At 37.6% G+C, this 21841-nt stretch overlaps 1 protein-coding gene across 2 annotated transcripts in view; it reads left to right on the top strand.

The window, feature by feature from the left end:
* The window catches only part of LOC126234343 (esterase E4-like), an 80841-nt gene extending 59622 nt beyond the window's left edge, over positions 1–21219 (top strand). For both annotated transcript variants that reach the window (XM_049943029.1, XM_049943028.1), the window contains one exon: positions 20929–21219. In XM_049943029.1, the coding sequence (XP_049798986.1) occupies positions 20929–21094 (166 nt within the window). In that variant the 3' untranslated portion in view covers positions 21095–21219. The remainder of the gene's footprint in view (positions 1–20928) is intronic.
* The last annotated feature ends 622 nt before the right edge of the window (positions 21220–21841 follow it).

Below are 21841 nucleotides of genomic sequence, written 5' to 3'. Positions count from 1 at the left end.
ACACAAAAATAAAACCTTAGTTGTAAATAAAATGTGCCATTTATAGCCATGAAGCACAGTGCATACACAAGCATTTGCCAACAGCAAAATGTGTTGAAGGCTTTAGGACAAAGATTATGCAATATTTCAAAACAACAAACAGTTTTTGATGAGTGGACCATCACAACTGTTTACATATCTAACAGGTCGCAGGAAAATATTGTGAATGGTGGTTTGAGAAGCATTACTTTTAAAGTAAATTGCCTTTTACGCAAGATGAGTTGTGTTACATGTGACAATGTGTGATGAATCTCTTAAATTATGGAGCATTTTACTCTCACTCAAAATTTAACATGTTGAGGACCTGCCACTTAGAAACATTTTGGGCACTGAAGGCCAGCCATTTATGCCATTATTTAAAATTTTACTGGAACATTTGTGTTTGATATATCTTAAGGGGTAACTTATGCTATAACAGATCAAGCTTCAAGGTTAGTTTTCATATTTATTTTAGTTGTGTCATAATAATGATGGTAACAAGTGCAATTATCGAAGGTGAGCTCTTGAGCAGTTTCACACATAATTGGTTTTTCTGTGGAAAAGTCAGTGCTCAACAGATTATGCATTCAGCAATGTTCAGTGTGCAGCAGTGAGATTTATAATTGTGATTCTCAAAAATATTCAGCTGCTGCTATTTAAGCTGTGTTCTTAGGATCCTGCCTAACCACATCCTCAGGAAAAACAGCAAAAAAATTTTGACAAGCAGTTTTATATTTAAAAGCTTAGCTTTTCTTGCAGCTGTACTATATGTACGAGGGCTATCCACAAAGTACATTACGTTTTCGTTTGTGTCCGTTAGGGGCGGGGCTAGCGCGGCCATTTGGTGTCATGGTATTCTGCCGCTCAGTCGGCATCCTGCCGTGCTAGTGAGAGGTTCGTGCTGTACTCCGTCAAGTTACTGTGACAGTTTGAAATGTCAGCGTTAATTGAAAATGCCGCGAAGTGTGAAGTGCGTGCTGTAATAAGGTTTCTGACTACAAAAAACTGTACACCAATAGAAATCTATCAGCAGCTTTGTGAAGTGTATGGGGACAACATAATCACTGAAGGTGGAGTGTGTCAATGGGTCCTAAAATTTAAAAATGGTCGAACTAACGTTCACGACGAAGAGCGAAGTGGAAGACCCAGCATAGTGACTGCCGAACTTGTCGAAAAAGTCGATGCCGCGGTCCGTGAAAACCGTAATTTCACAATAACGGAACTCTCTATGAGTTTTCCACAAATTTCATGAAGTATGTTGCACGAAATCATTACCGAAAAGCTTGGTTACCACAAGTTTTGTGCAAGATGGATACCAAAAAATCTTGACAGAGACTCACAAAAATCAGCGAATGGCTGCAGCGTTAACGTTTTTGGACACTTACGAGAAAGATGGTGACTCATTACTCAATCGCATCATTACTGGTGACAAAACATGGGTTAAGCATGTGAACTGCGAGACAAAATTGCAGTCAATGCAGTGGGGACACAAATTCCCCCCAAAAACCCAAGAAATGCATGTAGACAATGTCGGCAAGGAAGGTGATGGTGACTGTCTTTTGGGACAGAAAAGGTGTGATTTTTGTGGATTTCCTGGAAAGAGGCACTACAATAAACTCTCAAAGGTATTGCCAAACTCTGCACAACCTCAGAAGAGCAATACAAAACAAGCGCAGGGGAAAGTTGGGCTCAAAGATCTTGCTGATTCACGACAACGCCCGGGCCCACACGGCAAATGCCACTCGTGAAGTTCTCGAAACTTTTAAGTGGGAGTTGTTTCCTCATCCGCCGTACAGTCCCGACCTGGCACCAAGCGACTTCCACTTATTCCCAGCAATGAATAAGTGGTTGGCTATGCAGCATTTTGATGACGATGCACAGCTTCAAGAAGAGGTAACCACGTGGTTGAAGGCGCAGGCGGCCAAATTTTCGACTACAGTTGTGTGTGTGTGTGTGGGGGGGGGGGGGGGCATATGGCCATCTGCGATTTTTTTGAATTTGGCTTAGAGCATGTTGTAACAATACACCCAATTTTTGAATCATCCCCACTGCATGCAAATGTTGCACAATGGTGAAATCATTACAGTTCATCACATTTTACATCTCTCAAGTACACTGATGTGGATTAATGCATTTAAATGATCTTCATCAAACCCCGATGGTCTTCCTGAATGTGGAATCACTGGTGTCAAACCTATCTTCCTTTCAACAACAAAACCATATCATGCCATGCTCTGTCCAGTGGCATTATCCCCACACACAGTGCAAATTTTTCTGGCTCCCTCCACTACTGTCATTCCTCTACTGAACTCAAACAGAATATTATGTCAGAAATGTTCCGATTTCCTCACCTGGCACTCCATTTTCTGACATCCACGGTTCCAAACACTATCTCCAAATGACGTAATGACAAAGTGTAAACTCAAATAGCAATACTAAATTACAAATAAAAATGACAATTGATAAATAAACCAACAGCAACCACAATACCAACAAGGAAAACAAGAAAGCTATGAACTTATGCACAAACCTAATACTTCAGTTTTATGCATGATTACTGGAAGCACAGGCACACAGAGTCTGTCCTGCAGGCATGTTTGGCTTGACTGACTCACTCCTTCACCCCAGACAATTTCCAGATACCAAACTCTCCCTTCTAGAACTATGGGACATCACCATTAGCAGTGCCACTGTGCTGTAGCAAAGAAGCATAAGGGTAGATTCGTTCCTTTAAGTATAGGATCAATATTTGCACCCTTACAAGTTTGCACAAGTATATCTTGCAGGCATCTGTTATAACAACTGGGAATATTAACCATAGCCTCACACCATATTTACTCAGTCATGAAACTTTTTATTGATTATCCATTGCACTTTGAGAATAATAGAGATATCAGAAACACAGTAATAGAAGGAAAAATTATGTACACTTCCCTCTAGTTAATTTATATTTGGCACAGCCATAAAACTTTTGGATAACCTTTTCGTTGTAAAAGTATTTTAAAATGTAGATTAAAGTAGTTTCTCTTTAACTAATTCTCTGTAGAGCAATATTTAGCCATAAAACATTTGGATAACCTTTTCATTGAAATAAAATATCTGAGAGACAGTAAAAGTATTTTAAAATGTAGATTAAAAGTAGTTTCTCTTTAACAAATTCTCTCTAGGCATAGAACAATTTCTGAAAAGAAATAAGTAGTCAGTCACAAATCTTTCAATGTTTTATATCACAAAATTTAGTGCCTACCATGAATATGAGCTACACGACTTGGAATTAACTAACTCAAGGTTTCAGAAGCACTAGCAAACAAGTAGGGGGAGTGTGAATATATTGACACAGATATCTAAATGGAGTCAATGTAAAATTGGGTACACTGAAATGAAAGTAACATGAAGGAGAAGGACATTATAAAGAATTTTCTCAAAACATTCTGAAGGCCAGATAATTTAAACAGTTAGATAACTATTCTAGAAAATATGGGTTACAGTCTAGCACCTGCATTGTCTAAAAACTACAAATATGTATGTTTATCTTTTGTCATAATTCAGTGAAAGTATGTTTCTCAACAGATTTTAAATAAAACAAACAGGAAGCAACTAGAAAAATAGTTCAAATGATTGCTCTCATAAATAAGAAAAATATGGAATGTCATTTTATCTGATGTTAAAAAAAATCTTTGATTGAATGAAGACTAATTTGCTCCAGCTCTTCGTGCTACTTGGTCTTGTGCAAGCCTCTTCATCTGCATCTTCATTGTGCACAGTAAGAATGAGTTGTGATGAGAGTAATCAAACAGAATTATCACCTCTAGATGGTGACCAGATGGTCCTTTGAAATATTGTATCAAGATGCTTGTATGATTCAGACGCAGAAATAACAAGAATATTACCAAGAATGACTAATGATCCTTTCTGTCATTGAAGTACATAAACTAATTGTAAGATGTAAAAATTGGAAAATAAAGGAAACATTCAGTCATCTAAATGTGTTAATCTGTTAAAGGAGGAAAACCAAGGAAATCATTACAGTATTGTTCAACTGCAGTAAGATTTGTACATATTCAGTCTATGGCTTACTTGAGATTTTTCTTATGAACTACGTATTTGGAATGAATCATTCTACAATTCCTGAAACCAGGAGAAATTTGCACTCAGATGATTAAACAAGGTAGCCAGTGCATAACACTAGTATGAGGAAAGTTAACTACCCACCACATATGAGGGAATATTGAGCTGTATAAACAGACACATAAATAATGAAAAACATTCTAACAGATTAAAACTATGCTGTAAAGTGGCTCATCTCACATCTATCTACTTAGTAACTGAAGCATCCAGGTATTACCCTAAACACATTCACAGCTTCTAATTATCAGAAAGTTTCACAGCACTGTCATATTCTGTAATAACCCTTTTCTCAGTACTATAGGTGCAGAATGGTATATGGGCAAGCTTCTATGGAAATTGAAAAGGATGAGAGAGGTACCGATGGAATTAAAACTGTAGGAGCTCTTTGTGAACAATACCCGGGCAAGTTAGTTGTTTAGACTGTTTTTCATGAAAGCAAAAGTTTGATGTCAAGTACCAGATTGGCAGATAGTATCAATTGGTCAAGAAATCATAACACAGTCTGTTGCAGACTAAAAGATTCCTTTGTGACATAAATAAGGTGTTAAATATTATAGTAAAGATTTTGACAAAGACACATTTAGATTTACATGCACACATCTGCATCTACACACACACGCATTTGTGCACACTCGTGTGCACGTGTGTCACACACACACACACACACATGCGCACAGTAATTTAAAGTTTAGAGTTCTTACAGACAGAATAATTCAGGTGAGATACTGATGTGATAAAGGGCAGGAGAGGGAAAGTCAGTATAGAGTTGCTGTCTTAATTCATTTTTATGTTTAGTAAATAGTTTTAATTGAGTGTATGGCTCTCTTCTATTTACATTTTGAAATTACACCATTGACTAAATTACGATTTTCTGCTATTGCAGTATATATCAGTCAAAATATTAAGCAGACATATCATGAATCAATGCAGTTGGCATACTATTGATTATACCTTTTGCCTCCCATAATGATGTCACCAACAGTAGGATATTAAACATTAAATCCTCACATTAAGGAATATTTTAAGTTGTCATCAGCTAGATTATGCATTTGTTAGTTGAAAACTTACTATTGCGCTCAGATGCATTTGGGAAAATGCCTTATGTTATCCTGTAAATCACTGATCAAAAAGAATATTCTTTACTACCAGTAGAATATGTGGCATCATAGTGCTGAAAAACAAATATCCAGGATCAGCAGATTTGCCCATAGGCAGAAGTTAACAAATCACACTGAAAGTTGGGTGAAAAGTGCAGCATCTCATAATTACAGTAAGAACACTTTTTTAAAAATAAAACTTAATCTATAAAAACTACTAATATATCTTAGAAGTTCAGTCAAATGTTGTTACTTAGAATTGTAGAGCACATAGTGGAGAACTTGGTGACAAACTTTTTTAGTTATTATGAGTCTTTATCAATACTGTCCTAAATACACCGCTGGAAAAAAAAGATTTTGCTCCTGGAAAGACAATGTGTGTTAATCCGATGATGGCATATGGCACCTGGGGGAGAGTGTCTATACTGATAATGATTTCAACATTGTCAACCAACAGATAGAGAAGTTGCATAGCTATCAAAGCACCATCTTTGTCTCCCCTTTAATAGGGAATTCTCACAGCCATAAAGCTCAGTGTAGTGCGAACATGTAAACCAAGCAGGCAACCATGCCTTGGAGACATACTTGTGCTTCCTACAGGCAACTAAGCAAGGTTGAAAGGGGTCAAGTTGTGGGCTTCTGAGTTACGAGTTGGTCCTTGCAGAGAAGTGCCACACAAGTTGGATGTGCCACGTCAGTTGTATAACAATGTTGGTATCAGTGGTCACGTGAACATTTTCACACCTGTAGATAAGATTATGGATGTCCACATAGCACAGACACCTGCCAGGATCATTATATTGCAAGTGGAGCAGTGGCACATCATACAGCTACAACAGCACACATAAGAGGACTTATGAGCCCAGACGTGTCAACATAAACTGTTGCAAACCAGTCGTTAGCAGTGAGACTATGAGCACGCATGCCTCTAGCCTGTCTTCCTCTCTCATCACAGCATCGACTTGTGCAGCTTGACTGGTGCCATCAGAGGATCACATGGAAGATGGAATGATGCACCATGGTCTTCATTAATGAAAACAGATACTGCCCGGACACAAGTGATGGTCGTTTGTGCGTATGATGTAGACCTGGAGAGCATGGTCTCATAGATTGCATTCTTCCAAGACACACTGCCTCAAAACCAGTGTTTATGGTCTGGCCTGCAATAAGTTACAACTCTCATTCCCTGTTGGTGTTTCTGGAGGGGATGCTAACCAGTGCCTGGTAGTGCAGAATGTTGTTAGACCCATTCTTTTGCTGTTCTTTCAACAAGAAGGATGTGTTATCCCAACAGAATAATGCTGGGCCACATACCATCCACGAAACTCAATATGCTGTGTAATATGTGCAGCAACATACCTGACAGAATAATGTCCGTAATTGTCTCCAATCAAGCATATATGGAATATTATGGGACGAGAAGTGACTCATGTGACTTATCAGCCAAAAATTCCTACAGAACTATGAAGACAGGTTGAGCAGGCATAGCATAACATATTCCAGGACATTCGTGATTTGTACAACTGATTGGATGCCATAGTCAGTGCTGCATTGCTGCCCATGGAGACTACATGACTCAATACCTGGTACCTCAGAACCATTTGTGCTGTTGATTTACAAATGTAATCATTTCATGTACTCCATATGAACTGTTCCAATAATAAATCTTGAGTGAAATGGATACCTCTGAAAGGGTGCAATTTTTTTCCTGGAAGTGTATTTCATCAAAATTTCATATCATCTCTGCAGTAATTGTATCAAAATTTGAAAGTTATCAATTACATACCTCAAATAAAATAAAAACATCTATACCAGCTTCAAAGGTCAATGTTGTATTTAGCAAAATAAGTTTGAAGCCCCTAGCATCCAACTACGAACATCCTTCTACAGAAAAATAGTTGCTGTACAAGACAGCTGGCTTGCATGCTAGAAACTGACATGCTCACACACCATACAATGAAAATTTCAGCCTTGAGTGATGAATGGCACATGGCTCTGCAGTTCAAGCCCTATGTGCGAAACTAAGCTAATACATTGAAAGAGAACTATGTAATGTATAGAAGTTCAGTCTGGATTGATGCGTCTAACTGTTTATAAGTTTGACTCTGACATAAATATCACTCAAACACTTGGCATTTAAAGTTTGACAATCACTTGTTAACAGACATCTGCTGGAACTGTAGAGTGATGCAGGCAATGGACTGTGACAGGAACTGCAACTGTGTAAACTGCCCAAAACGCAACTGGGCGAACTGGAACTGTAGTTAAGGGCCCACCAAGAGTGGCTTCTTGAGTGGTGAAATAATCTTGTACCTGCAACCTTATTGGAGAAACTGAATTCCAACTCAGATGATTCAGTTGCGGAACAGTTAAAAGAAGCTTGAGTGTCATCTCAAATAGGTACCCCATTCATACAATTATATTTGTTGGTGACTTCAATCTACCCTTGATATGTTGATAAAAATACTTGTTCAAAGCAGGTGGTAGATATAAAACCTGGTCAGAAACTGTATTAAATGCTTGCTTTAAAATTATTTTAATCAGTTAGTTCAGAAAGTCACATCTAATGTGAATGGTTGTGTCAACATCCTTAACCTCGATGCAACAAATGAGCAGGAGTGTGTTGTGATGGTCAGTGGAGCAGGAAACAATATAGATAGGGATCAATGGCTACAATATTGAGAATGACCTGGTGGAAATAGATGCTGCATTGATCTTTATAAATGTTGGGTTGATGCCTGTATTCATGTGGTATGATTGGCCCCAACTGAACAGTTGTTGTTGTTGTTGTTGTTGTGGTCTTCAGTCCTGAGACTGGTTTGATGCACCTCTCCATGCTACTCTATCCTGTGCAAGCTTCTTCATCTCCCAGTACCTACTGCAACCTACATCCTTTTGAATCTGCTTAGTGTATTCATCTCTTGGTCTCTCTCTACGATTTTTACCCTCCACGCTGGCCCTCCAATACTAAATTGGTAATCCCTTGATGCCTCAGAACATGTCCTACCAACCGATCCCTTCTTCTAGTTAAGTTGTGCCACAAACTTCTCTTCTCCCCAATCCTATTCAATACTTCCTCATTAGTTATGTGATCTACCCATCTAATCTTCAGCATTCTTCTGTAGCACCACATTTCGAAAGCTTCTATTCTCTTCTTGTCCAAACTATTTATCGTCCACGTTTCACTTCCATACATGGCCACACTCCATACAAATACTTTCAGAAATAACTTCCTGACACTTAAATCTATACTCGATGTTAACAAATTTCTCTTCTTCAGAAACGCTTTCCTTGCCATTGACAGTCTGCATTTTATATCCTCTCTACTTTGACCATCATCAGTTATTTTGCTCCCCAAATAGCAAAACTCCTTTACTACTTTAAGTGTCTCATTTCCTAATCTAATTCCCTCAGCGTCACCTGACTTCATTCGACTACATTCCATTATTCTCGTTTTGTTTTTGGTGATGCTCATCTTATATCCTCCTTTCAAGACACTATCCATTCCGTTCAATTGCTCTTCCAAGTCCTTTGCTGTCTCTGACAGAATTACAATGTCATCGGAGAACCTCAAAGTTTTTATTTCTTCTCCATGGATTTTAATACCTACTCCGAATTTTTCTTTTGTTTCCTTCACTGCTTGCTCAATACAGATTGAATAACATTGGGGAGAGGCAACAACCCTGTCTCACTCCCTTCCCAACCACTGCTTCCCTTTCATATCCCCCGACTCTTATAACTGCCATCTGGTTTTTGTACAAATTGTAAATAGCCTTTCGTTCCCTGTATTTTACCCCTGCCACCTTCATAATTTGAAAGAGAGTATTCCAGTCAACATTGTCAAAAGCTTTCTCCAAGTCTACAAATGCTAGAAACGTACGTTTGCCCTTCCTTAATCTAGCTTCTAAGATAAGTCGTAGCGTCAGTATTGCCTCACGTGTTCCAACATTTCTACGGAATCCAAACTGATCTTCCCCGAGGTCGGCTTCTACCAGTTTTTCCATTCGTCTGTAAAGAATTCGCATTAGTATTTAGCAGCTGTGGCTTATTAAATTGATAGTTCAGTAATTTTCTCATCTGTCAACACCTGCTTTCTTTGGGATTGGAATTATTATATTCTTCTTGAAGTATGAGGGTATTTCGCCTGTTTCCTACATCTTGCTCACCAGATGGTAGAGTTTTGTCAGGACTGGCTCTCCCAAGGCTGTCAGTAGTTCTAATGGAATGTTGTCTACTCCGGGGGCCTTGTTTCGACTCAGGTCTTTCAGTGCTCTGTCAAACTCTTCACGCAGTATCATATCTCCCATTTTCATCTTCATCTACATCCTCTGCCATTTCCATAACATTGTCCTCAAGAACATCGCCCCTGTATAGATCCTCTATATACTCCTTCCACCTTTCTGCTTTCCATTATTTGCTTAGAACTGGGTTTCCATCTGAGCTCTTGATATTCATACAAGTGGTTCTCCAAAGGTCTCTTTAATTTTCCTGTAGGCAGTATCTATCTTACCCCTAGTGAGAGAAGCCTCTACATCCTTACATTTGTCCTCTAGCCATCCCTGCTTAGCCATTTTGCACTTCCTGTCGATCTCATTTTTGAGACGTTTGTATTCCTTTTTGCCTGCTTCATTTACTGCATTTTTATATTTTCTCCTTTCATCAATTAAATTCAATATTTCTTCTGTTACCCAAGGATTTCTACTAGCCCTCGTCTTTTTACCTACTTGATCCTCTGCTGCCTTCACTACTTCATCTCTCAAAGCTACCTATTCTTCTTCTACTGTATTTCTTTCCACCATTCCTGTCAATTGTTCTCTTATGCTCTCCCTGAAACTCTGTAGAACCTCTGGTTTAGTCAGTTTTTCCAGGTCACATCTCCTTAAATTCCCACCTTTTTGCAGTTTCTTCAGTTTTAATCTACAGGTCATAACCAATAGTTTGTGGTCAGAGTCCACATCTGCCCGTGGAAATGTCTTACAATTTCAAACCTGGTTCCTAAATCTCTGTCTTACCATTATATAATCTATCTGAAACCTGTCAGTATCTTCAGGCTTCTTCCATGTATACAGCCTTCTTTTATGATTCTTGAACCAAGTGTTAGCTATGATTAAGTTGTGCTCTGTGCAAAATTCTACCAGACGGCTTCCTCTTTCATTTCTTAGCCCCAATCCATATTCACCTACTATGTTTCCTTCTCTCCCTTTTCCTACTACCGAATTCCAGTCACCCATGACTATTAAATTTTCATCACCCTTCACTATCTGAATAATTTCTTTTATTTCATCATACACTTCTTCAATTTCTTCGTCATCTGCAGAGCTAGTTGGCATATAAACTTGTACTACAGTGTAGGCGTGGGCTTCGTACCTATCTTGGCCACAATAATGCGTTCACTATGCTGTTTATAGTAGCTTACCCGCATTCCTATTTTCCTATTCATTATTAAACCTGCTCCTGCATTACCCCTATTTGATTTTGTGTTTATAACCCTGTAGTCACCTGACCAGAAGTCTTGTTCCTCCTGCCACCTAACTTCACTAATCCCCACTATATCTAACTTTAACCTATCCATTTCCCTTTTTAAATTTTCTAACCTACCTGCCCGATTAAGGGATCTGACATTCCACGCTCCGATCCATAGAACGCCAGTTTTCTTTCTCCTGATAACGACATCCTCCTGACCAGTTCCTGCCCGGAGATCCAAATGGGGGTGAACTATTTTACCTCCAGAATATCTTACCAAAGAGGACGCCATCATCATTTAACCATACAGTAAAACTGCATGCCCTCGGAAAAAATTACGGCCATAGTTTCCCCTTGCTTTCAGCCGTTCGCAGTACCAGCACAGCAAGGCCGTTTTGGTTAATATTGCAAGGCCAGATCAGTCAATCATCCAGATTGTTGCCCCTGCAACTACTGAAAAGGCTGCTGCCCCTCTTCAGGAACTATACGGTTGTCTGGCCTCTCAACAGATACCCGTCCGTTGTGGTTGCACCTACGGTACGGCTATCTGTATCGCTGAGGTACGCAAGCCTCCCCACCAACGACGAGGTCCATGGTTCATGGGGGGGGGGGGGGGTAACTGAACAGTAAGCTGGGTTAATGTGGAGTTAGATCAGCTGCTTTGGGTGGCTATTAGGTCAGAACATGGGTTTGGTTCCTGTTGATGCTATTGGTAGGTGGTATTTCACTAGGCATGACATACATCTCAGTAGGAAAGAGAAGGGTAAATTGGTTAGATTGATAGCAAAATCTTTAGGGGGGGGGGGGGGTGAGGTGGCACTGAAACTCATGGGGGTACCTCACTTTTAGGCTAAGATCAGTGTCCAGTAATACAACATTGAAAAGAATCTAGCTTAATGAGCTCAGACAGGCAGATATTAAAGATGTTAAAATATCGCAAGATTCTCACAAAAGCACAGTGAAAAATAATGTTAGTATGTTGCATCAGAATATCAGGGGGTTAAAAAACAAAGTAAATGAGCTTTCCATTTTTTAGGAAGATTTAGAAGTGGAGGATGTTATAGATGTACTATGCCTGTCAGAACATTATATATTAATGGAAAAGGTGAATGTAAGTGGGTAAAGCTTCCAGCACATGTAAGTAGAAACAATATGTACAAAGGAGGAGTGGCCATATATGTTAAAAGTAATCCTGGTATGAAAACTTTAGAAATTAAAAAATTTTGTGTAGACCAATATATAGATGTATGCGTCTGTGAGCTTAAACTGAATAATTGTACTTTTATAATTGTAACTGTATGTAGATCCACACTGGGAAATCGTCATCTATTTCTGAGAAACTTGGATTCTTTTTCATGTTACCTGTCAGACAGACGGAAGCAAATTATTATTTGTGGGGATTTCAGTGTAGATTTTGCAAAAGGGTCTGATAGGAAGAACGACTTCAAATTATCACTTAGTTCTTTCAATTTGACATCAGTTACTGATTTTTCTACTCACGTACAACAGGAAAGCAGCAGACTGGTAGATAATATTTTCATATACCAAGATAAACTTATTCAAATAAACATTTATTCTGTTAAGAATAATCTTTCTGATTGTGATGTACAGCTAGTTACAGTATATTACATAGCTCCACACATTAATACAAAACAATCCCCCAAACTGGTGTATTCAATTAACAATTTAACAACTGAATTACAATTTAACAATTGTACATTTTAGAGTAATCTTGCAGCAGTTATATTGGGATAGAGTATACTGGGAAACTGACGTTAATGTAAAATATAACTTATTTCATGATATGTTTGTGAGTATATTTGAAAACAGTGAAATATAATAGTAAGAAACCATATTAAAAACCATGAATTATTGAAGGGATAAAAATATATTGTAATGGGAAAAGAGGAATGTATCTAACAGTAAGAAAGAGTAATGACCCAGAAACAGTCAGATATTATAAAACCTACTGTACAGTATGAAGGAAAATTATAAGTCCAAGGTATGTGTCTGGGATTAGCATCCCTGACAGTAAAATGAAAACAATTTGGAATATTGTTGAAAGGAAAACAGGACAACCAAAAGCACAAGAAGACTGTATTACCATTGAACTGGGTGAAAAGTCAGAAGTAGAAAATATTTTTAATAATCAATTTTTAAGTGTCACAGAGAAAATAGGATCCAAGTGCTCATTAGAAAAGGCCAAGATGTATGTAGGGAAGAGACAATACCTATGCAATTTGGTACAGTTGAAATTGTACCCACCCTTCCTTCTGTAATTGGGAAAACAGTAAACTCACTCAAAAGTAAAGGTATGCATGAAATTGGTGGTATTTCCAGCACAGTACTAAAACCTTGTTCGCAACAGATAAGTAACAATCTCAGCCATAGATCTATAAGCTCACTGAAACAGGGCATTTTTTTCTGATAGACTGAAATATACTGTTGTTAAGCCATTGCATAAAAAGTGGGATATGTCTGAGGCCAACAACTATTGCCCAATCTCATTTCTGACAGCTCTATCCAAAATTCTTGAAAAAGTAGTAAATTAAGTAATATATTCCAGAGTAGCTCCACATAGTTGAAGAAAAGTACTAACTAAATATCAGTTTGGTTTTCAGAAAGGTTTTTCAGCAGAAAATGCAATATATACTTCAATGATCAAATATTAAAGCCTCTGAATAACAGAACATCACCAACTGGGATTTTTTGTGATCTCTCAAAGACTTTTAACTGTGTGAATCATTAAATTTTTCTAGATAAACTTAAGTATTGTGGTATGAATGGGGACAGTGCAATATGGTTTAATTGATATTTTTCTGGAAAAGTGTGGAAGGTGGAAACAAACAGTTCACATAATGTGCAAACCAGCAGCGTATTCCTTGAACTCGAGAAGAATTGGATACCACAGAATTCAGTCTTGGGTCCCTAACTGTTCTTAATATACTTGTGTATTAGTGACACGCCACTCTGTATTCACAAAGTTATATAAAGCTCGTTCTGTTTGCATGTGATAAAAGTGTAGTAATCACACCAAACAAAAAGAATTGGTGGAGGAGATTGTGTATCATGTCTTTCAGAAAATTATTAAGTGGTTTTATGCAAATCACCTCTCATTAAATTTGGATAAAACACGGTATATACAATTCTGTATAGTAGGTGGCATAACACCATACTTTGAACAGAAATCTCTAGCAAAGGCAGTACATTCAAAAATTTTATATATGCACATTAATGAAAGATTGTTTTGGGTGAAACACATTGATGATGTGGTGAAACATTTTACTTCAGCTGCTTATGCTATTAGAGATATTGCAAATTTCAGCAAGGTTTATTGCAAAATTTTGGCAATAAACATAATAGTAAATTAGCTCACTGTGCCTCATTTCATGTACTGCCTTTGTGTGGCATCATATTGTGGGATAATTCATCATTAAGTAAAAAAGTACTCCCACAAAAGCATGTAATTCGAATAATAGCTGGAGCCCACCTAAGATCATCTTGCAGCATTTATTTAACGAACTACGGATATTCGCAGTAGCTTCACATCATGTATATTTCCTTATGAAATTTGTTACCAGTAACCCATTCAAATTCAAAAGCAATAGCAATGTGCATAGCTACAACACTAGATGCTCTTCATTATTATGGGTTAAATCTATCTTTGGCACAGGAAAGGGTGAATTATGATGCCACAAAAATCTTTGTCAGTCTGACTGCTAGCCAACCAGCATTTAAAAACAAATTCAAAGAATTTCTGAATGACAACTCCTCCTACTCAATAGATGAATTTTTAGATATAAATTAGTCATTTTACAATCATTAAAATAAAATTTAAAAAATTGCGTTATGCCATGTAAAGAAAAAAATTGACACATGTGCCACATCATCACAAAGTATTTTATTCATGATCTGTGGAACAAATATTAACCTAGTCTAATTCTGAGTAAATAGAGAGCATCTTGACAGATACAGAGATTAGTTACCACAAGGTCGCTGTAGTGAGACTGAACACTACACCATCCAAATCCACCAAAAGTAAATGCAGAATACATCCATCTAAAAATGCAGATAAAAATTCACTCGACTGTTTCCACTCCTTCCCAGCTGACTATGTAAGTGTAGACCAGATGTGGCTTAAATTCAAGGAAATACACTGACAGAAAAAAAAAATGCAGCACCAAGAAGGAGCTGTGCAAAACACAAAAATTGGTAGGCGTGTTTGGACATCTGAAAGATTATGTATATTCAAATTTAGTGCCAGTTGCATAAGAATGGCGCTAGTGGCACCACTGTGAGTGTGTAAATAGGATTTGCTTTAAATAAATGCTGTAACAATCATGAGCGTTTGTTACCTACGAGATTGGATGTGGTGAATCAATGTTAGTCAAGAATGCCTTTAAAGTGACAAAGACACCATTATCAACACCTAACTTTGTTTGAATGGGGTAATTTAACAGGCCTGCAATATTGAAATGAATATTGGCATCAATGTAGCCACTGTATATGATTGCTGACAGTAGTGGTCACAAGAATGTATGGCGCAAGGAGACCAGTCTCCACACAGTCATGTGGCACTTCCGATAGGGAAGACCATAGTTTTCGTTGTATTGCTCTGTCACATCATATTGCATCTGGATCAGCAATTTGAGCAGCAGTTGACACTACAGTGACACAACTTCACAAATCAGTTACTTCAAGGAAAGCTTTGAGCTAGTTTCCCTGTAGCTTACATTCCACTGATCCAAACCACCATCATTTGCGACTTCAGCAGTGTCAAGCAAGAGCCCATTGGAGGGCAGGGTGAAGATCCATTATGTTTTCTGATAAAACCTGATTCTGCCTTGGTGCCAGTGACAATTTTGTGTTGATTAGAAGAGGCCTGTAGTGGGCCTGCAATCAACCCATCTACATGCTAGAAGCACTGGACCTACACCTGGAGTTATGGTCTAGGGTGCACTTTTATATGATAGCAGGAGCAATCCATGATTATTCCATGCATGCTGATTACAAATTTGTGTGTCAGTATGGTGATTTGACCTGTTGTGGTGATGTTCATGTGCAGAATTCCAGGGAGTGTTTTCCAACATGCTTTACAGAGTGTCAGTATGTTGTCTTGGTCTGTTGAATCACCATATCTCTCTCCAATTGAGCACATATGAGACGTCATCAGACAACAGCTCCAGCTTCCTCCACCAACAGTATTAACTGTCCCTGTATTGACTGACTGAGTGCAACAGACATGGAACTCCATACCACAAACTGACATCTGTCACCTGTACACCACAACACATGTACATTTCCATACTTGTATTCAACATTATGGCAGTCCCATTGGTTATTAATGAACCACCATTTCAGGTTTATAACGGCTTATATTGTACTGGTATTAACTGCTGATCTTGATATGTTAATCATTTAATTATATTACCTAGACAAATGTATTCCCAAAATTTCATTATTCTCTGTAAATTATGTGTGGTGCTACAGATTTTTTTCCCTATCTGTATAGTATCTGTGGCAATTGAGAAGTTTATATTAAATAAATTAATAAAAGATGATACTGATCCCCTATAGTACATAAAACAAGTCAGAGCACTGTTGCAGAAACAACTAAAAAGCATGCCAAATTTAAAAGCACACAAAATCTACCAAGACTGGCAATATTTTACTGAAGCTCAAAACTTACAATTAGCACAGACTTCAATAAAAGATGCTTTTAACAGCTTCCAAAACGAAATCTTACAGAAAATCAAAAGGGATTTTGTTTATATGTAAAGTACACCAGTGCCAAGATATGAATACCTTCGTTGTGTAATGCCAGTGGTAATATTACCAATCACAGCATCACTAAAGCAAGAAGAGTAAATAGGAATAATCCACTGAATTACACATGCAGATCACTGGCATCAATCTGTGATTTGCAGTAGGATTTAGGAACATGTACTCTGTTCAAACATTATTAGTTACCTGGAAGAAAAGGATTTATTCACAAATAGCCAACATGAATTCAGAAAATATCATTGTAGTGAAACACGACTAGTTCTTTATTCTCATGAAGTTATGAGCGCTATTGAAAAGGTGTAACCTAACCATTTCCTATACAAGTATGCTTCGGCAGCTGTGTCCTGTCGAATCTGGCTGAAAAGAGGTTGTCAAAAGTAGGCTATTGTCAATGATGTAGTCTACACCAAGATTACAGTTCAAACACTGTAATTGCCCTTTGATTGCTGAATGAACTAATGTTAATGTCCAGTTCATGTCTCATCTACCTAAATTATGACAATATTATGAGAAGGAAAGTTGCCACTCACCATGTAGAGGAGATGCTGAGTTGCAGATAGGCACAACAAAAAGACTCTCACAATTAAAGCTTTTGGCCATTAAGACCTTCATCAACAATAGACACACTATGCACACACACTCACACAAACTGCAGTCATGTGTGTGTGTGTGAGTGTGTGTGCGTGTGCATGTGTCTATTGCTGACGAAGCCTTTAATGGCCAAAAGCTTTAATTGTGAGAGTCTTTTTGTTGTGCCTATCTGCGATTCAGGATCTCCACTATATGGTGAGTGGCAACTTTCCTTCTCATAATAGTGTTACATTCCATCCTGGATTTTACATTGTTTGATTTCTACTTAAATTATGAACAGATAAACAGTTAGCCACATACTATACTTGGTTGATATCCTATAATCTGATTGTTTGAGTGCAGTAACCTAACACTGAAGTAACTATTCACAAACATTCATGTGTGGCAAACAGTTACTTAACAGTCACTGTATGAAATTTTTAATACATGATCTTCCAGATCTAGCAGTCAAATCTGTGTAAACTCTACATGCACATTAATTATCAGTGGGAAATAATACAGTTCACAGTGAGATACTATTGTCATAGATTGCATTACTTTACTTATCACTGAATGATTAACACAGTTCATGATATTAATTAGAAGTTCACAGTCAATCATTAAAAGCAGTCAATGAACATGGGGTGAACTCTTGGAGACAAAACTTAGAAAATCACAATACATTTTCTGATATACTGTATACTACCTTGCCTGCAGTACATTTCTCAGTATTGGTTGACAGAAGTCATGCTCTTTCAAATGTACCACAGATTGACTTAAAATGGCTTCCAAGTTTATAATAATTAAAACTGAATTTGCCTATTGTTGTTTATCAGATTTTCATAAATTACTATTAAAGATTTACATTTTCAAATAACTGAATAGTGGATGGAGATTTGTTTTGAAAAGAACTATAAAATACAACAATAATTTCTAATGAATTACACTGGCTAGTTTGTCTAAATGTGGGATTCTTTATCAGTAACAGTGTTTTAACTAATGATCTTAATTATTTTGGAATTAAATAAGTGCAAGTGTTGCAGCATGTTTTCATCATTGGTTGTAAGAATACATTCCTTATTTAAATGTCTGATCTACTTTATTAGGAAGCCAGTAATCAGGTATATGTTTACAAATGAACAACGACAGCAGAATTTTATTACTGGTGATATGTTATTAGCATGGTTTTTAGGTAAATTAGCTAGCTCATTAACTCCTGACAACTGAAGGAACGTAATCTTTATATGGCAATGTTACAACTGACTGACTCACATTCAGTGACTCGACGTTACCCAGAACCAACCACTAGGGACAGAAACTTGAAATCTGGAAAGGTCTTATATTGTAGGTGTTGTTTACGAAGGCATTTTTTGAAATTCCGTCCCTAAGGGAGTGAAATATGAGATGAAATAATTTTTGAAAACATGCTATTAAGGCAATTTTGAAGCTATGCCCATTAAAACTGGTATCTGGTTTCTCAATCAGAGAAAGATATTTTTTAAAGCTACATCTATGATAATTGGTATTTGACTTCTCAGTTACAAATAAAAAAATATGTTTCAGTGTTTTTGGAAATTCAGTGTGTAAGGGGGTGAAATAGGACAAAAATTTTTAAGAACATATTTCGTTATATTAAAAAAAATTTAAAGCTACATCCGTGAAAACCATTATTTCACTTTTCAGTTAGATATAAAGAAATATGTGCTAGAACACAAAAGTTTATATGGAAATATCTCCACAAGAGTGCAAAAGGCATGATTAACTAAACCTTGAACTCTGGCTACCAGAATTGCTTATTGATCAGAAGTACATTCAGAAAAGACTCTGCTACCAGGGCATCAGTTAGCATGAAAAACTTAGAAGGTATTCCAATTTGTGAACAACTTAAAGATTAGATTTAAAAACAAACAAAAATATCTGTGCATCCTATACAGTCTACGTGAGCAAAGCAACAGGCTCTAAGCTAGCAGATAATAAAGTTAAGTTGGTTAAACCCTGGGTCAATATTTGGAACTTTAGGTACTGTGCAAATGTCATAAGAATAACAAGGCTGGAGACATCATGAAAATTGAGGGAAAAACAATAAATATGTTGGGGAGATAACATAACAGTTAGAAGAATCCACCCTCTTCATTACAAGAGGACCTCAGATTGTTTCCATATTCTTGATTTCCAAAACGATTTTGACACCATTCCTCAAAAAAGATTTCTAATCAAATTGCATGCCCATGTGAGAATCGCCTCAGTTGTGGTCTGGATTCATGACTTGCTGTCAGAACTGTCAAAGTACTGTTTGTCCATGATGAAATTATTGCATGTGCTGCCAGAAGCAGAGAAAAGCGGCACTAATCGAAAGATATTAATTTATCTCCATGTGCTGCCTACATTAAGCTACCCCTAGAGGCAACATATTATTGTGCACATTTTTAATGGTAGCAGTGCCTGAAGTTCAGCAGGTGACAAATGGTGTCTTCCCATAATCGCCCCATTCCCCTTGGCAGTTTTAATGCAACAACACGGAATGTCTCCTGCCATTCCTGACAGTCACTCCCCTTATCATTTTACATGCACATACAGCACATAGTAATTGACAGAAAATTGAAAAAAAAAAAAAAAAACAGAAGTGACACATGGCATTCTCCAAGGAAGTGTTATAGGACCTCTACTGTTCCTAATCTATATAAACGATTGAGGACACAATATGAGCATCCTTATTAGATTATTTGCTGATGGTATTGTCATTTGCCATCTGATAAAGTCGTCTGCAGATCAAAACCAACTGCAAAATGATTTAGACAAAGTATCTGTATGGTTCAAAAAATGACTTTTGTGTGAGGTCATCCACGAGAGTACAAAAAGAAATTACTTAGTAATTACATTTTCAAACATCTTAAATGGGAACGATCACACAGATATGTGGTGGGGAAGTTAAGCCAGAGGCTGCATTTTATTGGCAGATCACTTCGAAGATGCAACAGGTCTACTAAAGAGACTGCCTAAGATATGCTTGTCTGTCCTCTGCTAGAGCATTGTTGTGCATTGTGGGATCCATACCAAATAGGGTTGATGGAAGACATCAAAAAAGTTCGAAGAAGGGCAGTCCGTTTTGTATTGTCATGAAACAGGGGAAATAGTGTCACAGATATGGCAAGTGAGCTAGAGTGGCAATCATTAAAACAAAAAGAAGTTTTTCACTGGGACGAGATCTTTTCACAAAATGTCAATCACCAACTTTCTCCTCTGAATATGAAAACATTTTATTGACACCAGCCTACTTAGAGAGAAATTGTCACCATAATAAAATAAGAGAAATTACAGCTTGAACAGAAAGATTTAAGTGTTCATTTTTTCCAAATGTTGTTAGAGTGAAGGTGGTTCATAAAACCCTCTGCCAGGCCCCTAAGTGTGTAATGAAGATTAATCTTGAAGATGTAGGTTCAGTTGGCATAAGCATAATTAGGTGGCAACAGATCAGAACAGAGCGACCCTTGGCACAGAGTGTGCTTGTGAGGTGGTGCCCTCTGGTGATACATTGCTGTGAACAATGTGACTACATACACAGCAGTTAGGCTTAGTTGTTGGTAATGGCAGATGAATAGCCTGCTCAAAGCAGTTCCTTTGGCCCTCTGCTCCTTAATTGTTTTAATTTGCAGTTTCATCTTCTGCATTACCTCTAACTAAGGAGTATTCTGAGGAGCTGTTTGCTAACAGATGCTTAAATTTTTTAAAAACTTTCTCTTGTAGACAGATAAATGTGGTTAAATGCCTTTTGCAGTTCTTTTAGAAGTTGTTATTTAAATACATGAAATAAGTTCTTCTGAACTTCTATGCATGATGACTAATGCAGTCCATTATTATTGTGTCTCAGAAATCCTACACCACCCAGTTCTTCAGTCACAAGTAACATTACCTGGGAACCTATGAAACCAGAAAAACTAACATATCTGGATATTGACTCCCAATTGGTATTGAAGGAAAATCTATATCAAGAGCGAATGGAAGTCTGGAGCAGATTGTTTCCATATCAGTTGTAATGATAAGCAGCAGCAGCAAGAAATCTGATTCAGTAGATGGTAAAAAGCAAATCATATTCTTGTTCAATAATTTTCATTTAATTTTGAATGATCATAAATTTTATTTTAAATAAACAAACGTTTTCATTGACAACTGTGTGCTTTTTCTTTTTCCCTATTTTTTTTATTTGTGTTTAAACTGAAGAGATGCATGTAATAACTTGAAAACCTTATTTTGATTTCATCAAAGGTAAGCAAAAGGCATGATCCCAAAGAATTGTAAAGGCTTAAAGTTATAAACAAAATTTAGAACCAACAGTGCAATGCCTTTCTGCATGACCCACTAATGCCAGTGCTATTGTGACAACAACACAGAGAAACAGTATTTAAGGACAGGCCGGACACTGTGGCTGAGTGGTTCTAGGTGCTTCAGTTGGGAACCGCACTGCTGCTACGGTCGCAGGTTTGAATCCTGCCTCGGGCATGGATGTGTGTGATGTCCTTAGGTTAGTTAGGTTAAAGTAGTTCTAAGTCTAGAGGACTGATGACCTCAGATGTTATAGTGCCTAGAGCCATTTGAACCATTTAAGGACACATGAACTAGCTTGTCATCTTCGAACAGCAAGGCATCCTGTGGTAATCTGCACCACACCGAGTACGCAGACACTCCTGCCTCACCCAGGACATGAACTACTGCCTAAGCATTTGGGCACCAGGGGCAGCCCTACACTTGGCCATCATTCCAAGAGTAGGGCATCTCAGCCCACA

This window comes from Schistocerca nitens, chromosome 2, assembly GCF_023898315.1.
Source record: "Schistocerca nitens isolate TAMUIC-IGC-003100 chromosome 2, iqSchNite1.1, whole genome shotgun sequence".
Classification (NCBI taxonomy): domain Eukaryota; kingdom Metazoa; phylum Arthropoda; class Insecta; order Orthoptera; family Acrididae; genus Schistocerca; species Schistocerca nitens.
This window is presented reverse-complemented; position numbering and strand designations above follow the sequence as displayed.